This window comes from Neolamprologus brichardi, chromosome 15 (assembly GCF_056152115.1).
Source record: "Neolamprologus brichardi isolate AB-2024 chromosome 15, ASM5615211v1, whole genome shotgun sequence".
NCBI classification, from domain to species: domain Eukaryota; kingdom Metazoa; phylum Chordata; class Actinopteri; order Cichliformes; family Cichlidae; genus Neolamprologus; species Neolamprologus brichardi.
The window spans coordinates 8222616-8250491 of record NC_142118.1 but is presented as its reverse complement, the minus strand read 5'-3'; the positions used below and the strand labels follow the sequence as shown (position 1 = coordinate 8250491).

The following is a 27876-nucleotide window of genomic DNA, read 5'->3' as shown; positions in this document are numbered from 1 at the left end:
AAGGGATTTAAGTGACTTTAAATAGGGCATGATTGTTGGTGCCAGACATGCTGGTTTGAGTATTCCAGAAACTGCTGATCTCCAGGGTTTACAAAGGATGGCCTGATAGAGAAAATATCCAAAGCAGCAGTTCTTTGGGTGAAAATGTCTTGTTGATGTTTATGACAATAACTCAACTACTTGTTACAATCAAAGTCTGCAGAAAAGAATCTCTGAACTCGCACATTGAACCTTGAAGCAGATGGGCTGCAGCAACAGACCACACTGGGTTCTAATCCTGACATCATTGTTTAAAACCCCACAGCCTATCCCAGAATTGTTGCTGATCATGTCTATCTCTTTAGAATAACAACGTACACATCTTGTGCTGGCTGCTTCAAGCAAGATAACAACTAACAGGTTTTGCAATAGAGCATCTTTGGGATGTGGAGGAATGGGATTTGCATTACAGATTTGCAACTGATAAATCTGCAGCAACTGTGTGATGCTATCATGTCATTACGGTCTATAAGCTGGCAACAATCACAAGAAAATGTAATAGAATGGACTAAAAGAAGATACTAAGAAGTTACATGGTCATGGCCCGCATGCATTTGTTAACGCAGTGACAAAAACTGCTGAACGATATAATGAATCATTGTGTTTGTGTTTGGAGAATTCTTGTATACTCGCTCTATAGGACACGTTCGTCCTTTCATATTTCATCTCTTCAGCCGTTTTACCTCAGGGAACGTCACATTAGCACCTACGCAAAAAAAACAACCACTATATTTCTGTTTTTTCCAAAGAGAAAAGGAGAATGGAAACTTAACTCTCACTGAACTCTCACCCTAAATTGTGCGCAATTAGAGGTGACAATGAGTAGGTTGTTCGTCAACATGCGTCAGAGCTTTAAAAAAAAAAGTGTGTGTGTGGGTCACAACTGTGAGCATTTTGTAAAATTATTTCACATTATTAAGCCGGCATTTACATTCTAGCTGTGAGACTGTCAGGACAAAAGCCAAGCTTTGTTCAACTTCACATGCAACACTTTTACTGAAGATGGCCCTTCCAGAAAGGTTTGTTTTTCTTGGCTTATGGGATTATAATAACGAAAAGTCACTAGATGAAAGGACTTTCTCAGATGCAGAAATCAAAACTCACACCACAAGTTGCTGATGTCATGTTCATTTTGCATTTTTTCTTATTTCTTTTTTTTTGCACAGAAATGATACAACTCTTTGAACCCCAAACTGCACTCAGATGAGCCTTTGTTTAAAAAAAGAAAAAGAAATAAAGAGGGAAATCAAACCAGGTCTTCAAACAACATCTTTCTGCTGATTTGCAGAAGAAAATCAGTAATAATTGTTTCACCATAAATGAGAAATGCCTTCTCCAAGTGGAAATGATAATTTTCACTTTTTTGTTCTTAAACTAGTCCACCCTGGTTAGAGTAAACATTTGAATGCATTAAACTTCATCCCTTCGGTTATTAAAATTAAAATAAAAAAAAAATAGTTCTAGTTTTTTAAAAAAAAGATACTATTTTGCCCTTTAGAATCCCACATAACGTAACATTAGTTACAATAGTTAATTTTAGTTTTGATTAGAAAAGCCTCATCAAGGAAAACTGGGCAGTGTAAACCCAGTGCTGACCCCTCATGCATAGAAGCAGAGAGGGGAAAAACATGGACTTGTTCTTTCACTCCTAAAATAAAAGTCAGTGTTATCCGATTTATTACAGCTCCTTCAAAAAGAACACAGTTAAACTCATCACTGTGAGATGCTCAGCAGGATAGGATTGGTTTCTCAGAGTCTAAAGAAAACATTGGTTTAATCAAGTGGAATCAATTCAAGAGCAACAGGCTTTACTGACAGATAAAGGTGGAGTGAGCAGGAGCTGGGTAGTGCGCCTGTATGACTGAGGATGATGCTCAGCAACACTGAGTTGACATGTGAGAGGTGGCGGATGCATTGGGAGTTTATTTTGTGACATCTTGCCACGCACTTGGTATCTGTGCAGTTAGTGATGTTCAGGGCAGACAGGTGGGGCAGCTGCTACACTGATTGGATAAATGGATGGATGAATAAGACGCTCTGTCGCCATGAGCGGCGTTTCTTTGATCTCTTTGAATTGCACTTTGTCTCTGGCTGCATGCAGTCTCCAGAGCAAGGTCAGGCTAGCTGGCTCTGTGTCGGCGGAAATGGTCTTCATTCTTTGATCTGCAGGAAAGAAAAATTAAATGGAGTAAGAGTACTTTATTAAACAGGGGAAGTGGGAATATTTTGCCACAGGATCCAACTCATTACCTCAGTGACAACCCCCGCGGCGATGGTAGAGCCAACATATCGCAGCATGAAGCGGCCCAGCTCCTTAAAGTCTTTGTACAGCTCTAATGACACGGGCCTCTGGGTCTGGATCTCCACGATGGCATTCATGCCCTTACTCAAACACCTCAACAGAAGAGACACACAAGAAGCAGCGTGACATGAATTTGAATATTCTAACAAGAACTTGACTTTAAGGCAAAAAGGGGGTTAATACGATGCCATCTTGTGGTGGCATTTTCAGTGGAGAAATGTTTTGTCACTCATCTGACTGACTTCTTCAGTCTCGGCTGACTTCAGGTTTCCCAACATCATAAACAGCATATTTGCATAATGACTGAAAGTAGAACTACTGACTAATAATGACTAACAATGGGCCATGAGGTCAGTTTCATGATCATTAATATGCAAATTGTCATGACCATTGACCAATAGCCACCAGTATTATTCACAGAGAGTTGGGGAATGGCTGCGATCACAGCATTGTAAGATGGTGAAATATGTACCCTTAGGCCGCCTCCTCGATTCAGAGATGGCCCCTTTTCACGTAAATGGCCTCCTTGACTCCCCGCTCAAAAGAGCGTTCCCCCCTGTCCAGGATGTGTACATGTTCATCATTGAAACAATGTCCACTGGCCTGTAGGTCTGCTTAGGACTCGTTTTCCCTGATATATATATACACAGCAATCCTCCCGGCAGTTAACAGCGTACACTATATTCCTCTGTTTGCAGCTGGGAGCCTGATCCTTGTGGTGGGATTTGAAAGCCTTTCCCAGTTTTGTCAAATGTCCAGCTGGGATAACCACATTTACTCTGGGCTTTTTGATATGATGTTCATCTGCTTCGTTTTTCACAGTGTCTCTGGGGATTGTGTTCGCTCTGTGTAGTAGCATCCTGATAACACCCAGTTTGTGCTCCAGTGGATGATGAGAATCAAACCTTAAATACTGATTTATATGTGTTGGCTTGTGGTACAAGTCGACTTAATAAAGTTGGGGAAACCTGCAGTCAGATGAGACAAAAGAAGTCACTTGGATGATTGGTGAAATGTTTCTCGCACTGAAAACTCAACGTCCAGATGTTAGGAAGCATAAACCATTTTGCATCAATTCCATCTGCTCTGGCATAAATGAAAATGACAACAGGTGCACTGGAGAGGCAACAGAGCTATGAGCATAGGTCCCACTACAGGATGCCCTCCATGCCACCTTCATGGAGTCTGTGATAAAAAAAAATGCACGAGGTTTTTTTTAGGACTCTGGCAGCGCTCCTCCTCCTGTTCCCCCTCACACCAGGCTTTCTGCTGGGTTAGGGCCTTTCAACGGCCTGTCCAGCCTTCTTTGTAAAACTGCCCATTGCCTAGCATCTCCTCCACACTACTGAGACTGTGCCAACCTGGGCGAGCTAGCATGAGGCACAACTAAAAGAAAAATAAATCAGTCATGAGGGGTCAGGCAAGAGCAATGATCTATGGCCACCACCTGCAAAACCTCCTTTCTGGGGGCCGTTTTGTCGTTTCCGCTCCAGTTGAACACTTCTCACTTTCATTTACGCCAAAGCAGCTAAAAATGATGCTTTGTGTTATGTTGTGATGATTTTTTTCTTTTTTTTTTGAGCAGTGTATGTGCATCTACAGTAAATATCCAAACTACTGTTCGTGTAAAGTTTTGTTTAGGAAAAAGAAATTTCCTACTTAACTAACCACACTTCCCACACATTGACATTAAGGCGCTGGAAGGCAGTACCTTGAACATTTTATTTTGAAGGCTATTCATTGTTTCCAAGTTCAGAGAAAAGCTTCAGCGCTACCATAAACAAAGCAAATAATAAAAAACACTCCTAACAACACAATAAACAGAAACAAAAATGCTGGCGTGCATAATTGGATAGAAAATGATGATAAATTATTTTCCAAACTCACTTTGGTTTCTTCTTCAGGACCTCGCCGCTGCTCTTGTGTAGAACACTAATTAACTTCCTTATGGTGGCCGGTTCGCTGACTGTCTGGTAGTGCAACAGTACCTACACCAAGCGTGCACACATTTCTAAAGTTAAAGCACATACAACTGTGCAAAGAGTCGTTTCACATAATATAATTATGCAATTGTCATCACTAAAATCTTGGCAGAATTGTTTAGGTGTATCTGTGTGTAAAAGCAGAGCTTTGTTGGCACTTACTGGAAAGCCTTGTGTGATGGGGATCTCGATATTGAAAATGAGGACTCGAGCTCTGAATCGAGTGCAAACTCGAATAGGTTCTTTGGGATCACAGAACACACAGCCCATACTGGAAGGAAGCAGTCAGAAAATATGTTTGAAAAATAAATAAAATAAAATAAAATAAATAAAACCACCCTACAAGCAAAATAAATGAAGTCTGTATTTAATCAAAACACTGTAAACCAGACCTCAATACTTATATGTGCTGCAAAATATAAATTATAAATTACAGTTGCTAAGAAATATTTAAAAATACTAATTCAGTTTTATATTAACACATCCTTAGCAATTCATTCTTTACTTGATCTTAATGATGTCCATGCCAGTGAGTGTCAGGCTGACGTGGTCTCCTGCTGCAGCCCAGTCCAGAGCCTCATCGTGTAGAGTAATTCCTGCAGTGCAAAGAGCACAGTGTTGTTCCCCAACTCGCCTTAAGGTGGCAGTGTTTACCACTCATCCACACCAGCAGATGCACACAAAAAAGGTCCACATGTAAGCAGACATCAGGCTTACATTTGTTTTCTTTGTGATTTTGCATAATGTACGCATGTTTTTCTACTTCTTATTAATATCAAACTATTATTTTTGTGAGATGCTATCAATCTGTTTCCCTTCAGGTTTACAGAAATTCACTGTATGGCTGCCAAAAATAAACTTTCCATCTGTGCAGTGGGTGTTGAGTGATGCTTTGTTGTATTAATGTCAAACCATGACTAACAGACTTTGAGATAAAAAATAATTGAGCTCTCATTTGATAGTTTTTAGTACAGATACTAAAAACCGAGCCGTATAAGGATTTTATTTTTCAGCCCACCCCGATGACATTTCATTTAACAAAGAGGGGAGGTAAAAAAAAGCACATGAGTGCATACCTTTGACAGTGCAGGTTTCATTTGGAGGCATTGCCAGTATTTTGTCTCCAGTTTGAATATAACCAGCCTCGATCTTTCCTGTAACACAGAAGCCTGAACCCTGGTCTGGGAAGAGAAAATCCAACGTCAGCGAAATCTCAGCAATCAAACACAAATTGGAGAAATGAAAACGGACATTAAGAAAATAGACATCAAGGGCCCATTTCCATATTTAACGTTACCTTTAAAGACATCGGAGACGCACAATCTGAAAGGTTTGTCTACAGACCTCTGAGGGGCCTTGAAAGCATCTTCAGTGGGGAAAAAAACAACAAAGAGGAAGTAAACAATGAGTAGCGGTAAAATGCTGGTAAATAACATGAGCTGTCCAGTGACCATTGGCGGTGAATCATGTTCTCTGTAAGCAGACTGAGACTGGATGTTGAATGTTTTGAAACAGATGTCAGTTCTATGGAAGCTAAACTTCACATGTCACGCGGTGTTGCGTGAATCATTTTCAAGTAAGTCACGTCTATTGCACCAAGCTTACAGTCAGAATGCATGGATTCTGCAGCTTTCATTTCAAGAAAAAAAGTTGCACAAAAACACACTGCTGCAGCTGCAACGTGTAAACCTGGTTAGATTATCCACATTCAGTGCTAAAATTATTAAACCCTAACTCGATGCTGCGAAGCGTCTTAGGTTTTCCATCTGTTGTTTTAACACTCGTGCCAACCCAAAGAAAGGAAGGAGTCATTCAATAATTAAATATAATAAATGTAATCAAATATTTAGTCATTTTTCTTCTTTAAAGAAAAAAGAAACACTTTCAGCTCACACCAGCTGACCTTCCTGGGACTGAACCAGAGATCTTTCACTTGTAAGTTTAATGAACCACCACTACACTATAAACCCTTTACCTCCGGCTGCTGGCAGATTGCCACTCTTTCCTATAGTTAGCATGGAAGATGTCAACTTGCCTGCAACCATTCGCAAACCAAACACCAAGTGATATATAAGTTAAAAAAGTGACAAAAACCAGAAACAGAAAAGATTCACAGTCAAAGTAAAAGTTAGTGCAGCAGGAAGGCACAGCTTTTAATTCAAAGACAAACAGTCTCCACAGTCGGTGTAGGTGGGAGTACTTGCGGTCATGTCTGCGTCTTCCATGCAAATTATGGACAAGCGTGGCAATCTCTTAGCAATCAAAGCATTCAAAGCAATTAGAAGGGGGTTTTAGTAAGGCACCTAGCAACTTCTAGCAACTATTGGCCAACTGGTTGGGTAAAATAGATTGTTCCCTGTGGCTCACAGGACCACTCTATAGACCTGTGTAACTGAGGCCTATGGAAATAAACAACTTACAGTAAATACCTGCAGCTCTTAATGTGATTATAGTGTTTTCCTTGCATTAGTTAACAGCAAGATGAATTTCAAGCTGTCAAACTTGATGATCTACATATGACTAATTCTTCTTTCTGCATACCTTCAAGAACAGTGAGAGCAGAACTGCAAAGGGGTGAACTTCTTTTGACAAAAATATAAGTGCTGCAAACACACAGGCACTCCAGGATTTAACAGATTTAAGAGAAACGTCCTTAAATTTGGACCGTCTTTCTCAGGGCAATATATTTAGATTTACATAAAGACAGTTAAATCAAGAGTTTAGTCTACTGACTTATGTTCCAATTTAAATAAAGCTTTTGAAATATTTAATCCTGCTCTATAACTATAGCTGGGCATTGGTAGTGCAGTCAACCTTCTTAGGAAACAAAACTTGTGACTCATCACGTCAGATCACACATTTAGAAAAGTAGAGAGTGAAAATGTAGCTTGAGTCAAAAGGCAATAAACGCTCTCGGCAGCTCGAGACGTGCCACAGTGTATTACCAATCTGCTCCAGCAGGCTCGGCCCAGAGTACCAAGAGGTGAGCTGTGACACTGAGCTCCTGGTGGCAAGGTTTTCTCCTGACAGGCCGCTGGTGGGGATGTAGAAAACATCAGACTCCTGGAAAAGAAGATAAACACGGAATCAAAGAAAGAGAGCAAATATTTACTCACAGCCAAAATATTATACAGATGCAGAGCTATATAATAATCCTCAGACTTCGTGCCGGCTCACCTTGAATCCTGCCTGCTTGAGAAAATGGCCAAGTTTCGAGATGATTTCTTGGAAACGCTCCTGTTGCCAGTTCACCTGATGTGTAAACGAACATACAGGAAAAAGGAAAAACACAAAGAAACAGAGTTTCCCCTTCAGCACTGCTTTGATATGGAAATGTGTCACCAACATGCCAGTGATTATAGGAAACAAAAACAAAAACACAATCTCACACACACACACAGTTTCTTAAGGCCTTATTCTCTCCTGTTAAGGTCTTCAACATTCAAAAGGTGTATATATAAAAAAAAATTAAAAAAAACTTTAAATAGAGTAACTTCTTTTAGACTGAAGTGCTGACTATGCAGTCCTGCATATGGTGTCAAGCAAGTACACCCGCAGTCTCACAGGTTAGATATACCACCTTAAGCTGAAGCTGGGCAGTACTAGTACAACAGTGACAGGCTAAAATATCGACCCACCTTTCTAAAATTCCTTCAGATGCCACATATTACATTTCTTTACATATATTTGCATGTAACGCTTACCGAACATCACACCACCATATTTCAATCTACGAGGCCTGTTACCGGGCCTTTTCTTGATAGATTAGATTAGATTTTTTAGTTGCACTGAAATGTGCAGTGTCAACTTTCACACTGATCTTCAAAACTGCAGAATTATTATAGTCATGACACTGACTTCGAGTTTCCTGGTAACTACAGCAATGATGACCAATCAACTCTTTGATTTGTCCATCTATACACAACAGGCCTGCTCTTTCCCTTATCGTTTCCTATAATCTGAACTTCTCCACAATGTTGTTCTTGAACAGAAAAGGGAGATTGTGGGCACACCTTTTGCAACAAAGAAAAAAAGATACCTTAGCAAGATTTGCTGGATTCAGCCAACGGTGGACAAGCTGAACATTTTTTTCAACGTTAATTTTTAAACATACCTGCAGAACTGTGTGCTTATTTGCTTAAAACAAACAGACTGCCACTCATATTGTTCATCTGTAAAAAACAGTTGGTCTTAAAAATGCCTCCACAGTGCTTCGTTTTAGTGCAGAAGGTCTGACCTGGTCCATCTTGTTGACAGCTACAGCCAGCTGAGTGACACCCAGCGAACGCACCAGCAAGGCATGCTCTCTGGTCTGACCACCTGCCTCGAAGCCCGCCTCAAACTCTCCTCTGCTGGCATCCACCACGAGCACCGCCACATCAGCCTGGAGAGAGAGAGTAAGGCGAAGGGGTGTTGAGATTGGCATGCATACGTTTCTGCAGAGGCAGACTTAAAAATAAAAACCACACACTGTAAATTTTCCAAAACATATTCTGTTTGCAACTTTATAAACCACTGCTAATGTTTCCACATTTAGAAAGCATTTGCAATGCTATCAGATTTTCACATGAGCAGCACTGATGCTTTCAGAACAGGTCCTGCTTATATATTGTGCATAAACTACCCTGAAGTCTTAGGGGCTCTTTTTGTTGTTGCTTATTGTAATTCATATTTGGAGTCATGGCTCTTCTCTGAGCCCTCCCTGCCCTTCCACACACACAAATAACACACACGGAAAGTGAGAAGCAGGGAGCCAATACAGAACAGAGCACTGATGGGGGGGTTTCGTACAATTATTTTTAGAATATTTGATTATCGCATGTAAAATTTTATTGTCACGCTATGAATATTTTCCAAGTTAATGAAAGAATGAAATTTTCCGTTTTTTATTTTCTGTTGTTATTTTTTCTTTCAGCATTTTTTGAGTTTTTACAGCATCAAAACAGGCCTGGGAAATTTCTCAGTGTTGGAAAACACGTTTAACCTGCAATTACATTAGCTTTCCACCCACTCCAAGCATCACAATCTAAAGCCAAAATCTTGCTTTTGTTCACCACATTTTTTTTCCTGTAATCAGTTTTGAGCATGTATATCAAGGGATGTATCAAAGATTCAGTAGCAAAAGTGCACCGACTTAACCCTTGATGTTTATATGCACTTCCTGAGAAAATCACTTTAGAGAACTGCATGAAGTGCATGTTGTGTAAACCTTTTAATGTCACCACTGGGATAGGTGAGTGCTGAGTTACTTACACTGTGTAAAAATTTAGATTTTTGCCTGCTGGCTCATCTTCTAGCCGTGCCTCCTCCTGTGTCACCATTTCTTTCTTTTAACATTAATTGAAGCCATGTTCTACATCACAGTTTGGACATTTCATGTCGAGTGTAAGCCAGCGTTAAGATGCTGCACTGAACACATGCGTCACCAGCAACTGGATGCTCTCCTCTAAACTTTAGTAAACTAAGTAAAAATGGCACAGTATCTTATGCAAAAAAAAAAAACAGTCAAAAGTTGAACAGACAAAGAAGAAATTGCAAAGAGAGCATGCCCTGAAAGCCAAATTTATAGCTAAAGCACATTAAATAAAAAGAATTAAATCAGCTGACTGACGGGGGAAACCCTATTACTGATATTGGTCATAATGAATGCCCCAAGTGTTTCATGACAAAATATTTTATACTTTTATACTATATACAAGTATAAGCAGGTGGCATTACAGAAATTTCTATTCATTTTGACTTAGAAATTCATGTTCTACTGGAGAAAATACATTGAAAAATATCCTCCTAAGTACATGACACACTGTCACCTTGATTTGCTTACAGCAGAAACCCCTTAGTCACTACATGAAGAGGTAAATGTGAGGACAGTCATATGGTAAAAGAGAAATTACACGAGCTCCCCAAAGCAGACACAGACAAGCACACCCATGCCTGCAAAAACACCTTGCGATACCAACACCCAAAACCACCAAAGTTATTTCAAGATGTCAGGGTGCGGAAGGAGGGAAAGCGGCCATTTTAATCGAGACGTTTTCAAAGTCAGAAAAATGTTTTAGGATCGGTTAGAATTGTTTAAATGGTTGAGTCATATTTGCAGCTAACCGATGGATTGAGTAGAGTACAGCAGAAGATTCGATAAAGAGCAATCTATTTTTCAGAAATAGGTTACTGAGCACATAGGTTACTGAAATAGGTATTTTTCAAACTGTATCCCCTTCATTATTATCACATTATATTTATTATTCATCTCATAAATTATAGATTCAAGCCACTTTTCACAGTTTCTGATTACTAACCTGTACATAGATGTAGCTTTCTAACTTCATTACTTACACTCCTTCATATTCATCTGTAACCTCTTCTTATGAGGTCTGATTTTGTATTTTTGCAGCACTTTAATTTCATCAGGCACGTCCATTTCGATCATTCGTAAACTGTAAATGTGCAGCCCACCAACATCTAGCAACATCTCACTCACAGCCTTGATTTACATGCACTGATCAGGCTGTTTGAAGAGCTTTTCATGTTATACCTGTGCAGCTCCTGTGATCATGTTGGGGATGAAGTCTTTGTGTCCTGGTGCATCCATCAGTGTCACCACTTTAGAGTTTGTCTCAAACTTTGTCATGCCCACATCCATTGTAACACCTCTGAAGCACAAAAAAGGGGGGGAAAAGCCAACAATTCATTTTTTAACCATTTGATACACTTGAATATGAGAAAATTCTAGATGTTAATAGCGTGCTAAAGTGGCTGGAAGGCCTTATAAGGGAATCCAGATTTAAAGTCCTGGTCATTTCCTGTGTAACTGCACGTCTGGTGGGCGAGGCTCGTAAGTATTACGCATCTGCTTCAGAACTTAGTGATAAGTTGAATATGGATTCCCACCCATGTCACTTTCTGTTTCTGCCGTATTTCGCTTCCGTTTCACTCTGATAATAACAACAGAGTGCAAGCAGGGACATATTTTTTTAAACACATATTTCTTTATGATAAATGCCTTTTGTACGAAATAAAAATCCCATGTCACGTCGGAAAAACAGCTTTCTTGTAACAAATTAACCCTTTTCATCCATCCAGAGCAAGACTGACCGTCTGCATCGATAACTCAACAAGGCTTTTCTAATCTAAAGAAGCTTGAGCAAAAAAAGATTCCAAGTTGAATCTCACATCTTTTAGCATAATAGTAGTTACCTGTGAGCTAATAAATCTGATTTTACCCTCAACTTGGAATGCATATATAGGCAAACATTTTTTTGGAGTAATAAATATAATGTTATGTAATAAAAATATGTCCTTAAAAACAATAAATGCACATTTTCTCTGCAAATATAAATTTGCTGATTATTATGTAATAACTGTGCACGCATCTTTCACTTTGTGCGCACTTTCATAGTCAATATATACCTGTCTCTCTCCTCGCCCGTTTCATCCAGAACCCAAGCATAGGCGAAGGAGGCTTTTCCTGCCTTTTTCGACTCCTGCTCGTACTTATGCATGGTGCGTTTGTTGACATTGCCGAGCAGATATAGCAGGTGGCCCATCAGTGTGCTCTTACCCGCATCCACATGACCTGTAGAGAGAGGACTAGTACTGTAATCATAGCGCCGAGTTGAGGAAGAAAGTCATTCAGAAAGAAAATAGGCTCTAAGGGCGGGGAGTGTTAAAGGACTCTGACGAGGAATGGAGGGAGGGATAGACAGATAAGGAAAAGAGGAAGAATGTGCTAAGAATGATAAGGCAGGTGGGAGAACTGAAAATGATAAAACAGCAAAGGGAAGCCACAGATGGGAGAAGGAAATAAGTAGAATTGCACAAGTGGCAAGGGGGGTAGAAAGAAATGGGAAGAAGGATCGAAGGTTCTGGGGGAAGGGGGGGGGGGGGGGGGGGTATCGTGGTAAAACGAAAGGTTTCATAGGCTGTGGGAAACTAGAATCATCTGCACTTCTGAAACTACCAAGTCACTTTTTCTGCTGTAACTGAGAATGAGAAATAATGATTGAGCAACTGAGCTGGTCTGAAGCTCGACTCATTTACTACATTCAACGGTGACATAGGCACAGCCAACCAAACAAGGGCAGCAAGAAGAGATCTTCAATATGATTAACTGCCCAACTGTAAATCGAAATATCAAGGCACTGAACACAGGTTCTAGAATATGAGGGGAAAAACCAACTCAACCCAAGAAGTGCCCGATTTAAAAAAATTAAAAAAAGGAACTCCCACTCAGCATACTTTTGTGTATACTCCCAAATTTCAAAGCACTGTGACTGCTGATCAAACTCTTCTTTTAACGTATAACTTGGATTTGCATGCATTCAAAATACCCTAAAGTGTTAAATGTTAAAGTACTATTTAACTGAGTGGTCAACAAAATAGTTCATAAAAGGTGGAGCATTAATATTAGTATTTTCAGCCTACCTATAACTACCAAATTTAACAGAGGCTTGCCCCCTTGTCTCTTCTCTAGCTCAGCTTTGATATTGATGGCCTGCCGTGCCTTCCCAGATGAACGGCTCGGGGTGGGACCGGTCACGGGCTCGTCCCCGTTGGACCCTTTAGATGGAGTCTCGGGGCGTTTGGAGGCAGCTTCTGTAGCTGTGATGACAACACCGTTCTCCCCTGTGCTGAGAAGAGAAATTGAAGTGTGAATACGCTTCTTTGCAACAAGTGAAAATTATGTCTCGCAAGCTCTAATCTCCTTCTAACCAAACAGATCAGTCTTTAGCTTTTGCTTCAAATGAAATCCCAATTTTGCTAAAGGCTTAAATCACAGTCAAATAACTTTTTTTTACTGTTTTAAGAGAACAATCTGAACATGACAACAGGGGAAGGGTTAAGTTACCTTCGAACATCAAAACCCATAGTCTGCTTCTTTCCAGAGACGGTCATGCGGGCCACTTTTGGTAAAACTTCAGAGTCCAGTTTATTGTGAGAAGCATCTCTGCTTTTAGCTGAGAAAAATAAGAGACACAAAAAGGCAAACAAAGGCCTCCATGACTCACACTTTCTCCAAGGAGAAAAAGTTTTTCCGTTTGTTTCTTTTTCCACTGTGGTCGCTTACATCTAGACTTTTCTGGGCATGCACTAAGATCAAGGTTAATATAGAAATATTAGCTAAACTAAAAGACATTAAGATTCAATCTTTCAACAATTATCAGAGTAAGCGAGTGGAGCAGCTTCAAACCTCAGATTCACAATGTGTCTAACCAGTCCAGAGAAATAATGTCAATATTTATTGTGTTATTAAGTAGATAGTTTTGTCTGTGAAGGTTCTCAGTCATCCGGGTCATCGTAGTCAAAGGAGATTGCAAAGAAAAGCGTCTGGACTCCTTTAAGTTGCTTGAAGATAATGTTTTACAACACTCTAAAACAACCATGCACACATCAGTGATGTCCAACAGATTCAGGTAATGACTATTTTACTGGTTATAGTTGCACGTTGGCATATTCTTGAGCGCAGTAAGAGTGCAGATTGCAATAAGTTGCACTTTGAGCCTCATATCTATCTGATTGCTAGTTCATATTATGCAGCAGTGAGACTTGTTGAGGTCACTGCTTTGTCATCCCAGTCCCAAATGGCCACCGGTCCCAGTCATATCAACCCGTTTCTGATTCATTTAGACTGGGCTGCACAGCCAAGCCTACTGCACACAGTGTGCGTCTGTGCGCGGCAGTGACATCCTGGTTCAGAAAGGGTTAATTTCAGAAGTGGCCGTTGCCTCCCGTCTCCACGTAAATAGATCAGTGTGACACAGCATTTCGCAGAATGAATCTTTTGAAAAGGTGTCACCTCAGCAAGTGCAGCACTGAAAGTGAATGCATCCATTATCACACACGCACAAACGACTGATTAAAAAAAAAATATGTCCATATATGCACAACAGAAAGCTTGAAGAGAAGAGCTAATAAACTGCCACTTCTATAAAACATTTTATGTTTCTTTCCTTGTTGTATCAAAATAGGATAAACTCCCACACAACCCCCCAGCATTTTCTTCCTTCAGCATTTCTATAATGTGTTGGAGTGATAAAACAGTGGATATACCTTCATCTTCTAGCTTTTGTTTAGCATGAATTTTATGAAAACACTACAACTCTGTCAATCCTTACATGTTTATACCTTTTATTCATCATAAAAAAAATACCCTGAGGGAAAATGAGAGGAAAGAGGTGTGATTCAACAGAATATTAATGGACTTTCTCTAACCAAACACTCTCTGAATGACTTGCTCTGCATTAGAGAAAAAGTCCCTTTCACTCAGAAACATTGCGACACAAGTCAGCTCACCACACTCTAGTGTGGCTTTTTAAGTTAATGGCATTTGCATACTGTTGATTCCCACACACTTATCCATATCTACTTAAATGTGGAAAAAGGGGACAACCAAAGCAGAGCTTGCAACAACTGAGATAAAAACGGAAAAACTACACTTAAGAAATGACAGCTAAATCTAATCGACAAAAGAAAAAGATTCAAAAAAGTACCACCGCTGCGATTAAATTACAGCAATTTTCAAAACACCACTATCTTATGAAATCTACTGTTTCAGTTTCACCTGTCCTGCAGTAAGCAGCAACATGAGATGGAAAAAGTACTCTCTGGGGAATTTTGGTTCTTCGTGCAGCTGGGGGCTTTTCTGGTCCTTGTTCAGCGACACAGAGGTTTCTACCACCTGTGTCAACAGGACATCAGGCCACTTGAAAACTTGAAAATCACTTACAATTCTGTATCTAAAGGAGTTGGAGCCCTCTGTAAAATCCAGTCAATTGCAAATCACCCAAAAACCTACATATTAATTGAAATTAGTACAAAGATAAAACATTAAGGGTCAAATTGGGAAATGTTATTGCCTTTTAAAATATGAATGTTAGCAAAATAGTTAGCAGTGCAAAATAAAACTATATATCATTTTCTTTGGTGTATAAAATCAAAAATATAGAGGAATCTCTATATGCAAGGCCGTAAACCTTATAGCTGTGATCCTTAAGAAATAAAGGGCGTGGCATTGTAGTGCAGGGGTGCTTTATAAATTGTACACCTACCCAATGTTATTGCTGTCTATATGCAGAATACCAAGTACTGAGGACAATGTAAAATTTACAAATACCAATACTGAGCTTCAGGCCCCGAGACAGGGTCCTTGACAGACAGCGACTGACAGTCTGTCAGTATATAAAAAAACAGGCCAGCAGCCATGATGGTACAGAGATGGGTGGGTTTGTGCATTTGGATCACCTGCACAGCTGTAAATGGTATTTACAGATTCAGGACCAGGATCATTTTTCATTCAATCAATCGATTAATATGATTTGACAGTAGTTCAAATTATGGTCAACTGATTTCATTCTTATTCATGTTTCACATAAGAGTCACAACTGTTTTTGGAAACAAGGCTAACACTGCCTCATTAGAGCAAGTAAGAATGATACGACAACTGGGAAACTCTAATGAATCTACCAATACACATTGTGATAAAAAAAAAAATACATCATGCTCTAAAGTATGTGACGGGTTCTTTGCTTTTGTTAAAAAATTAGTTTTTTCAAAAAGAAAAAGAAAAACCAAACATTCTGCTGTACTCCTTCAAGTTCTTAAGCAAATGTCAACCCCCTTATTAACTGTGCATGTTGCTTTGTCAAAACACTGCAACACTTTTCCAGGATGGTAACATGAGAAAAATGATTCGGCGCGATATAGCTCCGAGGCGCAGAGCAGGATCTTTTACCTTGTTTGGACTGGTAAGTAAACACATGGTATCCTTCTATCCAGGATTTCTCTATTATAGGGGACCCTTAGTGTGACTGAATGAGTAAGTGAGTCATCTTATTCATGACAGAATAAAGGGAGTGCACCCAGGATATGCAAATCAACCCTCCCTTGTCTGTCTAAACACAGAAACGCAGTGCAGACAAAAGAAAAGGTGAGGGGTGGGGCAAAGACTACACCAACCACTTGAGGCCGCTACAGCCTATGAGACATAAGGTGTGTCGACTTTATGTCAAAATATCTAAAGAGAGACAGGGGTGGGAGTGGGGAGGAATAGGGGAATATTTGAAGTGAGTCACCTAACATTTCTGAATCTGCGCCAGTGTGCCAGTTTCATCTCTAATTTGTATTGTTACAAAAAACGAAAAAAGGGAAATTAGTAATTAAGAATATATGTAAACCAGTTTAAATCTATTGTTAATTACATGATTTCAACCATAAAGGTTGGAATAAAAATCCATGGGGTTCTTCGGTTTCAATTTAGTCCATCTTCTACCCTAAACTTGTGGATCTATTCTCAATGCGACAATCTGGGAGTCAAACTTCATTCATGTTTGAAAAATAGATGGAAACATGAATGAAAAAGAGACTGCTGGTGGAGGCAAAAGCTATGAGTAGGATCTGACCCCTTTCACGATGAGTCATACAGACCCACAGTGTCAGTACCACAATCGAAGATTTCATAAAATATATATATCTGCATCTGTGACTTCCACCTACTCAGCAGTTAACCTTTAGTCCCAGAAGCTACTTGAAATTCTCACCTAATGTGTTTTTATAGTTCAAAACAGGTCTATAAAGAGACTAAAGTCTCTGACCTACAGCACGACAACCTACAACTTTAATGTACACTGTGGTTTACACTGTTGTCTAAAAAAAGAGAAAGAAATAACTATGTCAATCTATTTTAAGTGACATTGTTGTTCAGTGCTTTCTTGTTTGAGGAATCTAGAAGTGAACTTTAATGACGGACATGACTGCACATCTGCCCCTTCTGCAGAAAGAACGCCAAAAGACCCGCATGGAAAAATAAAGTCTCTATGCCAACTTTAACAGCACCATGCATCAAGCAGGGTAATGATAGTAACGATAGTGAGGTTTTGAAATGACACACTGTACTGTGGCTGGACTCAAGTACACACATTCTCAAGGCTTACTGTACATAAGCTTTTACCTTATTCCTGTTCAAACCTACATTTTGAGTCATAATTATATTCCTACATTAAGTACTCTGTCATCTGTATGTTGTTCATGCATACAGGATCTTTTTCTGCACTTTTACATTATGGAGTAATTGCCACTGGATGACTTGTTTTTCTGCTACACAGTATTTCATATAAAACTAGTTGGAGAAACATTTCAAATCTTAACTACTTTAAGAAACTGTGACTCTTTTTTCATGCACATTTGTTAAGTTATCCCAAAACCACAACTTAACAACCCTCCCACCGCCAAAAAAAGGTCAAAGGGTCATACACTACATGTAATGCTTTAAGAATAAAACTACAGAAGTCTTAGCTTAGCAAAAGTTGATAGTGATTGGGAGAGCCTAGAAATCTGAATTTACCATTTATAACAAGCTGCTTAAATATGGTTTTAACAACACTTTATTACAAGGTACACCTTGTTAACCCTGGTTTGGACCCACTTTTTTTTCTTCAGAACTAACTTAATTCTCAATGGCATAGATTCAACATGGTGCTGGAAACATTCCTCAGAGATGTTGGTCCATCTTGAGGTGCTTGCGTGACACAGTTGCAGCAGATTTGTTGAATCCACATCCCAACATCCTTGATGAGAATGTCCCGATCCACCACATCCCAAAGGTGCTCTACTGGAGTGAGATCTGTTGACTGCGGAGGCCACTAGAGCTAAAATAAAACTGATGTTCAAGAAACCAGTCTGAGATGATTTCAAATTGCTCATGCTCAGTTTGAAATTCAGCACATTGTCTTAACCATGTTTACATACCTAAATGCATTGAGTTGATGACATGTGTTTGGCTGATTAGATATTTGTATTAATGAGCAGTTAAACAGAAGTGCTTGCACACAACTTAAGGCTGAACTGTTTTGCCAACATGAAAAAAAAATCCCCAACAACAACAACAACAGCAGGGGTGACTGTAATCTTTTCTGCCATAGTCAGGAATGCATAGAGCCTAACAGCTATATTATTAATAAACACCTCCTTGTAGACATACATTTTCCACATTTTATCCCAATTTTTGCAAATTTAGAGCATGTCTGAATGGAAAACAAACAATATAAATGTCATTTAATAATTCATGCAGCTAAGCAGACTTTGGCATAAAAAGTAGCATTCTGCTAAAGCAAGGCGATTAGTGGGTTAAGGATTTACTATATGACACTCCCCATCTGCAAACAATAACTGCAATAACTAAATGAGATCCAAACTTGAAAAGAAGCACTTGCTCACATAGTTTGACGGTAACTGCAGTTAGATGAGACTAAAAACTTCCCTGCTGCTGTTTGTTTCACTGAAAGGCATTTTATCCAGTTTTTCCCCCAACACATAGCATGGATTTCTTGGGTGTGTTGCTTGGGCATGTTACCAATATATGTCTGGGCAAATGATATGTCCAGGCAGGTCGCCCAGGCATACTACAGTCTGTCCAATCCCATGTATTGCACTGAAGCCTGGCCATAGCGGGCAATGCTGTTGGATTTATACTGACATGTTAGTATTAGGGGCGGACGTTATAGTCTCAAAATTATATCACGATATTACAGAATTGTAGTGGCACAGCATAAGTCAACTGTAAGCAGAAAACTAGCCTATCAGGTTTTTCCCTGGATCATTTAAGTAGAAAATAACCACTTAACACTTTAACAATAACTCACACTGCAAGAGCTGCACAGCACTGTTACACAAACAAATTCAACCATATTTTCTACATGGGATATTGTATCCCAGTTTGAGCTTTTAAACCAGTTGCCTAAAGCCCTGGTTTTCCACTGTGTAACCACATCAGTAATTTCCATCCACCGTTTGCTCTTACTGTCGTATGGAGCATAATTAGCAAGTGTTCAGGCAGTTTTTGGTGGAGTCATTTGCTGACATTTGGGACGATCATCCCTGCTAGCATCTCTTCCTTTGTAGAACTTTCTTGTACTTGACGGGTTGTTTCTGCCTCAAGTGGTGAAACACATTTATTTGTTGCTTCCACCTTTAGCTGGAATAGTTTTCTTTCAGTTTTCTTTCTTTCTCAACAACCCTCTTCTTTGTTAGAGGGTTGTTGAAGCAGCTCCTTTTCAAATATTCAATCGAAAGCTCACATGTGGCTCTAAGAAATGCCCGAGTTTGTCCCCTGGTTGGATGCAATAAGAAACATAAACACCTGGCATTAAATTTAAAAATAAATTACTATTATACTTGTATTACAATACAATACCACATGGCACAGCCCTAGCTAGTATGTCTGCATTGCTCTGCCATCATAGGTCAAACTGAGCTGTCAATGCCAGACTTGAAAAAAAATCAAATTGTGATCAAGATACATTTACTGAAATGCAGGAAGACAGAAAGACTAAAGACGCACCAGAGTCTACGCATGTATAATTAAAAAACTATATGTTTACACTGTTTACACTGGCAGAATTGTAAATTAGCAAAATAAGGAAGTGAGATATAATTACAGCCTATTATATCGTGTTTTACAGAGCTATAATCTTACTAATCCACTTACTAGGTTTGCAACATACATTATTACCACACAGACCTATCACAGTTATTGAGGTCTGTGTCAAGTCTACTGTTACAATTCTGGGATGTGCACATCAGAAAATGATGTAGCCTAAGGCTTGGTGATATGGGCCTATGCATCGAGGAGTACTCTGTTACCTGGACAGCAACTCCACTGCTTGGGGGAAAAAACAAAACAAAACACAGGACCACAAGCAATTAGATTGTTCGTTGCACGTGCCTGCATACACACATGCCTCCACCTGACACAAATAAAATCCAATTATAAAATCTTACCACAGCCTGGACCCTGACAAAACTTTAAAATAGAGTTATATTTACTGTCTCAGCTCATATTAGTAGCTGATATTTGGGACAGAAAAAGAGCTAGTGAGTGCCTTCAAAGTTTTTTTAGCTACTGGAAACCGCTAAACAGCTTTCAGGCAAAGTATGAGAACCACTCACCCAAACAATTTCATATTCAAAATCACATTTTGTGACAATGATTGCATAGTAAATACTGAACAGAGAGATTCCTTGATTTGTAAGTCAAATATTCCTAACAAAGATTTCTTTATTTATAAGTAATATGTGGTCGTTTAAATGTGTAACATGTTTACTTGCATGTTAACTCCTGGAAAAGTGTAGCTGTTAACAAATTTGGGGAACTACTGTGCATGCCAGCTGCATGTTTTAAAAAAAAAAAAAAAAAAAAGACATTTAGGATTTGTCTTGCATTCAACCACAGCACCGAGGTCAAATGTTCTGAATGCAAAATTTTCCATTTTGCCCTTTAACAGAACACACACCACAAAAAAGACATAATACTGACGCATGTAAGTCCAAGTGCATCTGCTTATTTTTGACCACTTGTTAGAACAATAGTATTTTCCACAGAGTTGGCACCACTTCAAAACCAATCATAGTTTGTGCAACATGTATGCCTTGCAAGAAATGCAGAGCCTGTAAAGACACAAAGAGGATTTGATCTGTCACAGCCTCTGAGAAAGCTGTGAAAGTTGAGAGGCTTGATCAGATTTTCCTACGTAGGTGGTGTATAAGAGGCACAGCAGTCTATCGGCTGCTGTGCAGAGTCGACATGTGCTTGGCTTGACATTTTCTCCAAGAGTGCAGCTTCCTGCACAAACCCACACAGCGGCTCCCCTTGAGAAAAAAGGACAAATAGCTGCTGGACAAAACCACTTGCTAATAACAACTTGTTCATTTCTTGATTCCCTGAAAAAAAACACTATAAAAACACTCTGGACCTGCACCTTTTCACACAAAACAGACCACAACACATCCAGGGCATCTAATTATTTCCAAACACCATTTTCCAAGGACTGCAAGCTTTGTACACTGAAAAACCTGTTTCACCTCTAATGTTTATCTTGCTATTGTTAACACTAACTGTCCTTTATCATTTATCATCTCCCTCAGGCTCTCCTTTCTGGAAGACACCCCGGGGGTCCAGTTTACTCTCTGCACCTGCATGACGTTTACTCCTCTTCTACCAACATGAATTCCCACACTTAAAACAACAATGAATCAGTAAAAAACAAGAGTGTCAAAACCAAAAATGCCTCAAGACACTTTAGCATAACCGTTTAAAAATGGAAGCTTTACTGCAGATAAACAATAATGTTTTCTTTATAAAAATGTCTCTTTAAAAACAGGCAAATGCTCTGTTAACTGGTAAAGATACCACTATGACCAACTGTTTATTGTCCTATACTGGCACTTTACTATACAATTATACATTAAAATAGAGCACTTTTAATTCATTAGGTAGGATTAGTTCCTTACAACAAGCCAAAAAACGTGTTTAACACACACACATTCGCAAAAACTGAAGGAGAAGACTAGACAGAGGTTCACTCAGAGCACATAAATTCAATCATCTTTATTTCGAAACAGACAAATTAACCTTTGGCAGTGTGCGAAGACACACCCAGTGTAAATTAAACCCATGTATACAAAACGAAATTAAAATCTTTTACTACAGTATGAAGGCATTCACTTTGACTAATTCAGTAAAAGTATTGTAAAAGTATATAGTGCTTCCATGCAAAAAACCTCAGTTTTTCAATATTTAACAGTTAAAAGATTTTGCTTGTCTTTGTGTATTCGTTTGTGTGTCTGTACGCATATGCATATGTGTTCCTCTTCCCTCATGGGAAAATCTCCAGGTGTCCTCTAAACCAAAAAGTCAAACCCATGATCTCAAACACAGGCAGCAGTAAACCAGTACAATGGTTAACTGATCCATATTCCAATAGCTGCAGCACACCTGCAAACAAAGTCAACCTCTTTTGTCTTTTGAGGGTTCATGCAGCTCAGAAAAAAAGTCACATCTAGAGTATACATGAACTTTCTCTTTGCTGCGATCATAAAAAAATTAAAAAGCCATTGGCCTTCGAAGCATACAAAAATAAGACTACATTTAAAATGAAGGAGAGAACGCTAACTACAGCAATAAGAAACAAAGATCTTTCTAAAAGTTCCTAAAATACTTAAATTGTTCTTTGAAGGTTTGCTTGGGTTAGCTAAGATTATTGTTAAGCTGCCAGAGTGAGTTCATTTCTCTTTGTTCTGAATGTGTTCACTTAAAAAAAATACATAAATGCTTGAATAATCTTTCTATTATTTTTTTAACCAGTGATCAGAGTCAGCATGTCATTTTGTTGGACCCAAAAGTTCCTTTAGTCCCCATAAATGAGTGCAGACTTGCAACCCTGAGTGCTGCATCTCTGGGTTTAGTTCAGTGATAAGAGCAAAAGGGCCCAGATAGAAGTGGGGTTCTCATTCAAAGCAAGTCAAGTTAGCACCAAGGTAGATGCAACTGAATTAAGCGCTTTCCTTGTGGCTACCTGGTGAAAGCTTTCCGCTGATTAGCACGGACGATGTCATCAGGCGAAGGGGTGTCGAAGCGGAAAGGTACAATCGGCAAAAGTGTGGGAAGCTGCTGTTTGGATTTCTCCTGCGACTGAGAGAGGAAGGCCTTGTAATAACTTCCTCTCCTCTGACCTTTTATTTTTCCCTTTAGTACATTTTTCATCCTCTTTTGTCTTCTGCTAGTCTGAACAGACAGAGTAATCGCAAACACTGATGGTTTTGCAAAAACGGAAACATCCAACCCCAATGCAAAAGCAGCTGGAGACATGGGTGATGGGAGGTCACTTTCAAGCTGATGGAGACCTTCTCCATGTGACTGGGCCATCAGTGAAGTCAGATCAATAGTGTGACCTGGTTTAGGTTGTCTGAAGATTTGGTGGTATGGTCTGTGGTCGAGTTCACACTTGGCACCACCCTCTGTAGCACTCTCTTCTGACATGCCAGTCTTCTCTGGTTTTGCTGGTAAAAAGAGCGACGTGAGGGAGCACTGTGACCCATTTGAGGTGGTTGAGGTTTTGCTTTTGTGTTCAGACGCCATATGTGACAAAGAGAGCTGCTCAGAGAGACCAGGTGGTTGCTTCAGTGCATTTTCTGGAGATTCAGAGCTGAAAGGCTTGGGGGAAGTTGAGAAACTGTTGCTGTAATGCTGCGAGGCAAGCTGGGACAATGAGACAGTGCCAGCCAGACATGGGGGAGTGATGCTAGTTATTTTTGATGAGGAGAGAGCATTCGCTAGTCTTTCAGTGCTTTGTGATTGAGGGGAACTCTTCTTTCTGTTTTGGTGCTGGGAAGCAAGTTCGCACAGGGATAGTGTTTGTGCTGGTGCAGCCATTCCCTGAAACATTGCAGATGGTATGCTGCTTTGAGGAGTAAGGAGAGAATTACTAAAAGCTGGGCTTCGATTTGAGTGCTCCTGGATTAAATCGGCCAATGTCGGGCTACCCTTTGAACCACCCAGCATGGCTTTGCCTCCAACCTCAACAGACTGCTGATTTTTCTGCACAACAGAGCTGAGACTCCCAAATCCAGGAGGAGCAGCCATAGAAGAGCCTGCAGCTGCTGTCTTGGGGTTGTTTAGCGATAGACTACTGAGTGAAACTGAAAGGATGGAGGGAGGAGAGGCCGGTGATGCTGATAATGTCTTTAAAGATGCCAAAGCTCCCAGTGAAATACTACTCTGACTAGACATAATGGATGCTGTTGTTGTTGCATTTAGTCCTTTGTTGAATGAGGAAACGTCCAAGCCCTGCCTTGTGTCAGCTACTACTGACCCCTTATTCTTTTGCTCGTGCTCAGAGATGAGCTGTGCCAGACTACCACCACTGCTAACACCTGGGCTAATGTTTTTAAGGCTAAAATCCTGCTTTTCACAGCTGCCGGCATTTGGTTGAGATAAGAGGTCACATAAGCTGGGTGCTTTTAGTTCAGGTACATGTGGATGTGCATGTTTGTGCCCATGTGTGTTGGATTCATGTGCCTTGGATGTCATGTCTGTGTGAGAAGCAGACAAGCAGGCTCCTTACCTTACAAAAGCCAAGTGCAGTTGTCGAAGAGGAGGGATGAGGGGGGACCACAGAGCAGAAGTCAAATCAATCATGTAGTAAAAAAAGAGAAAAAAAAGACAGAAAGAAGGCACTTTGTTAAACATTTGTATCACTATACAAATTTGTGTGAAATCAACAAAGAACACTACTGGCTGTTAGGCTTCCATACACCCAATAATGACACATATTTATATAGAAGTACTAGCAGCAGTGACCTATGTTGACTGCGTTTGAGGAGGAAATGGGAAATACTTATCTTGGAACACCCACCTATTTTTTCATAGCTATGAAACTCCACAGAAAACCCAAATCTGTTATACAACCCTTTAAATGCCACAAATTAACGTCCTCCCGGTGTGTTACTACACTGAATCACTCAGGGGTAACAGTTCTTAATCAGTGAAACAATTTTATTTTGACCCACTCAAGGTGTACCTTTGTCAGCCACAGCCTCTTGTTTGGTTCTTTGTGGTTGCGGCGCTTTGTCCTGGTTAGCTCGCTCTACTGTACCAGTCTCTTCAGCTGTACTTCTGGTAACTGGAGCGGTTTTAGTGTCTTCAGACAGTACTGCATCCAGTGCCCTCTGTGGGTCAAATCCACATTTTATGGCTGCCTGGGTCAGGACTGAGTCCGGCACCGCATCTCCCAGCACAGTCCGCATGTGGTCCAGACAGGAATACAGCTTGGCTAAAGAGTACAGCAAACGTTGGACACACAATAGATTTGTGATCCATACAAAAAGCACAAATTTAAAAAAAGACATCAAAAGTTTAAAGGACAAAATGAACTGGTGCATGGAACCTTTAATTGTAAAAACACAAAAAACAAGTTATATTCTGAGCCGCAGTTGTGTGCTCAAAAATACTACCTTGATCAAGAGGGTTGAGATTCTGGTTGACAGTAGGGGACACAGGGACAGCATCATCTTCAAATTCTTCCTCCTCTAAAGGCTCTTCCCTTGGTGCATGTCTTTCTTGACGTGAGTAGATGAACTGATTTGCTAGATAAGCCAAAACCATTTAATTTTAATAGTAGATTATACGTTATCATATATGATGTCTACCTAATGTTGCATATTTTCAAACTTAAACTGGAAATGTAAGCAACTATTGTTATCAATGAGTGTAATGAAAAAAAGTTATTTATTTGAAAATGCAGTGTATGCTTAACTTCAGACAGATTCAAATTACTCTGCTCCATCTTCACTATGCATCAATGCTAACCAACCTGTTGCTGGTGAAATGCAACAGTAGTCATCCTCCACAGACTGTCCATACATGTCATCATCTTCAAAGTCTGAAAAAAAAAGACCAACACTTAGATGGATACCTTTGCTCATTTTGTTGTGCCTCACACAAACAGTCGTATACACAATTGCAGTAAAGTCCCTTTATGCCAGCTGTGACTTTGCTTTGTCAGCAACTTTATGAATGCCACTGCACACTGGAAACCTGGAGATTTTCCTCTAATCGCTTAACTCTAAGCTTTATTTACAGAGATATTCCGCAAATTAACAACGTTGGGAGATTTGAATGTAAAGAAGAGCAAGTAAGGAATCTGGTGTTATTGACACAAACAAAACACTGGATAGTTAGCAAGCTAGGCAAGTAGCTAGCAATAACCTGAGTAAACATTAGTAAATTTAGTAGTTACACACACCTCACATCATAATTTTTCACTATAACATTAATCCAAAATCTTGGGTTTGCGTGGGTATTAGTAATTACTGTCGTTATAGGACAATTTACCATATGCTAGGTGCCAAGTGACACGACAGCAATTGGATCTTGCCAGTTAAACGAGCTAGCATTAGCCGCTACAGCTACTGAGTAACTGTAAACTTTAGCTTAGCTGTAAACAGCTAACTGGTTTAGCTCTTTGAGGCCTTGCCGCGGCATTTAAATGAGAACCGTTTTTGCCATCTACCTTCATCGTAGTTGTAACCTCGAACATTTCTATGACGAGACATGTTGATTATGCCTCCTCTCTCGGCGCCACTGTTATGTTATTCGGTTCACGGACATGTGTCCACTGCTCAGCGAAGCTCCTGCAGTTGCTGCTGTGTGAAGCTAGCCTACCTTAGCAGGCAGGTCACAATAGATTCGACAGTCACGCAAATACATAAATGTAACCACAACACAAAAAAAACAATTAAAAACAAACAAACAAACGTATTTGTTGTAATTACGTCATTTCATCGACGCCGAGCTTTTGCATAATTAAATTAAAAAAAATAATAATAATAAAAAGTTTTTTCTTTGCTGACGTAACTTCCGTTTGTAGTTGGCATAAGATCTCAACGGGTTTCAAAACGTTTACGCTGTCAGACCTATATTACACTGGATTTGTTTACAGCTACAACTCTGTGCATCCGTCAGAGTAAAGTTCTGCAAGCCTAAAATAGTAATATAAGTTGCACCCCATATAAAAAAAGAAAGAAACATTGCACTACACGTCGAGTTTAACAGTAAATAATAAGAAATAACACAAACCACATCAGAGAAAGAAAATAAATTATGTCGCAAAGAAAGAGAAAACAACCCATAAAATGGAAAAGTTATAATAAATTTACTCTTTAAAACAAAGTGAATGGCTGGGAGAGGACTCTGTCTGACAGAGATAAGGGTATCACGGGAAAATAAGAGAGGTGTGAGGTGGTATGAAATACAGTCTGTAAAGTGTTAGATTTTCTCAGGTGTTAAGTGTCCATGGTGTGAAGAGGGTGGGGGATGCAGCATTTCCTTTAAGCCCTATAGTCTTTTTGCCACCAGGCATCAGGCACCTATAGCAATGGCTGAAAAAAAGAAAGAAGAAAAAAATTTTGCAGAGCTGGGCCTCACATGTGGTGATGCTCGCTGACCTGTGGTTTCTCGGGCTGCGCTTGAATTACATATTTTTATGTTTAATAGGAACAATACTTGTAAATATTGCTGCACTGAAGCAGAGTGAAGTTTTCCATTTTGGTAGCTCACTGTCATATAAAGATAGAAGCAAATAGGTGAGGAAAATCAGACCAAAACAAAGAAGAGGGGGGAGTGTCTTTGTGACTCATATCAGTAAAAACTGACCTGGCTAAGTTTTCCTGCAACAGCAAAAGCAAATGTTTTTATTTGTAGTTCCACAGCCTTTAAGATCTGTGGACCTTTAACTGTGAAAAAGGCCTGACAAAATGTGGTTAAATAATGTTCTGATTTGCAGTTTTTTAGTCTTTTTCATTTTAACTGTTTCCCGCTTGGATGTTTACGAGGGGGTAACCTTTTTTTCTCTTTTCTGAACATATTTGTAACTTGTTTTCCGAGTATCACAAGCTAGTGAACGTGATCACTGCTTTTACAGCTTACTAGTGCTACGTTTGAAAAAAACAAAACAAAAAAAAACAGGACCAATTCTAATTGTTGTCCAGCCACATCTTTAATGATTCATTGAGGTGTCAAAACTCATCATTAAGGCTACAGGGGTAGGTTGTTGAATGTCATCTTTGTGAGAGGAAAGAGTTTGATCATTTGATCTTCCATTTGACCCGCAGCTCTGTGTTTACAGTGTATACATGAGAAGAAGGCTGATGACTGTCTCTGTAATTTCGATGACTTACTGCAGAGATTTTCTCTCGTTCCCCACGGTGTTCCCAAACACCACG

General features: G+C 39.6%; 1 protein-coding gene across 2 annotated transcripts; it reads right to left on the bottom strand.

Moving 5' to 3' along the window:
- Positions 1 to 1160: 1160 nt before the first annotated feature.
- On the bottom strand, positions 1161 to 26447 carry hbs1l (HBS1-like translational GTPase). Of its 2 annotated transcripts, XM_006797188.3 has the most exons (18): positions 26166 to 26438; positions 25467 to 25535; positions 25108 to 25239; positions 24675 to 24926; positions 13172 to 13280; positions 12748 to 12953; positions 11734 to 11899; positions 10859 to 10976; positions 8561 to 8707; positions 7501 to 7575; positions 7269 to 7386; positions 5621 to 5689; positions 5400 to 5504; positions 4829 to 4919; positions 4486 to 4594; positions 4229 to 4329; positions 2290 to 2434; positions 1161 to 2202 (listed from the first exon to the last, which is right to left on the bottom strand). In XM_006797188.3, exons 1-18 carry the CDS (start codon positions 26206 to 26208, stop codon positions 2191 to 2193), a joined length of 2067 nt encoding a protein of 688 aa, XP_006797251.1. In that variant the 5' UTR covers positions 26209 to 26438; the 3' UTR covers positions 1161 to 2190. The 2 variants fall into 2 exon arrangements, with proteins under 2 accessions (XP_006797251.1, XP_006797252.2); XM_006797189.3 differs by lacking the exons at positions 1161 to 2202; positions 2290 to 2434; positions 4229 to 4329; ... (9 more) ...; positions 12748 to 12953; positions 13172 to 13280 and adding an exon at positions 21565 to 24213 and having other exon boundaries at positions 26166 to 26447.
- Between the last annotated feature and the right edge of the window lie 1429 nt (positions 26448 to 27876).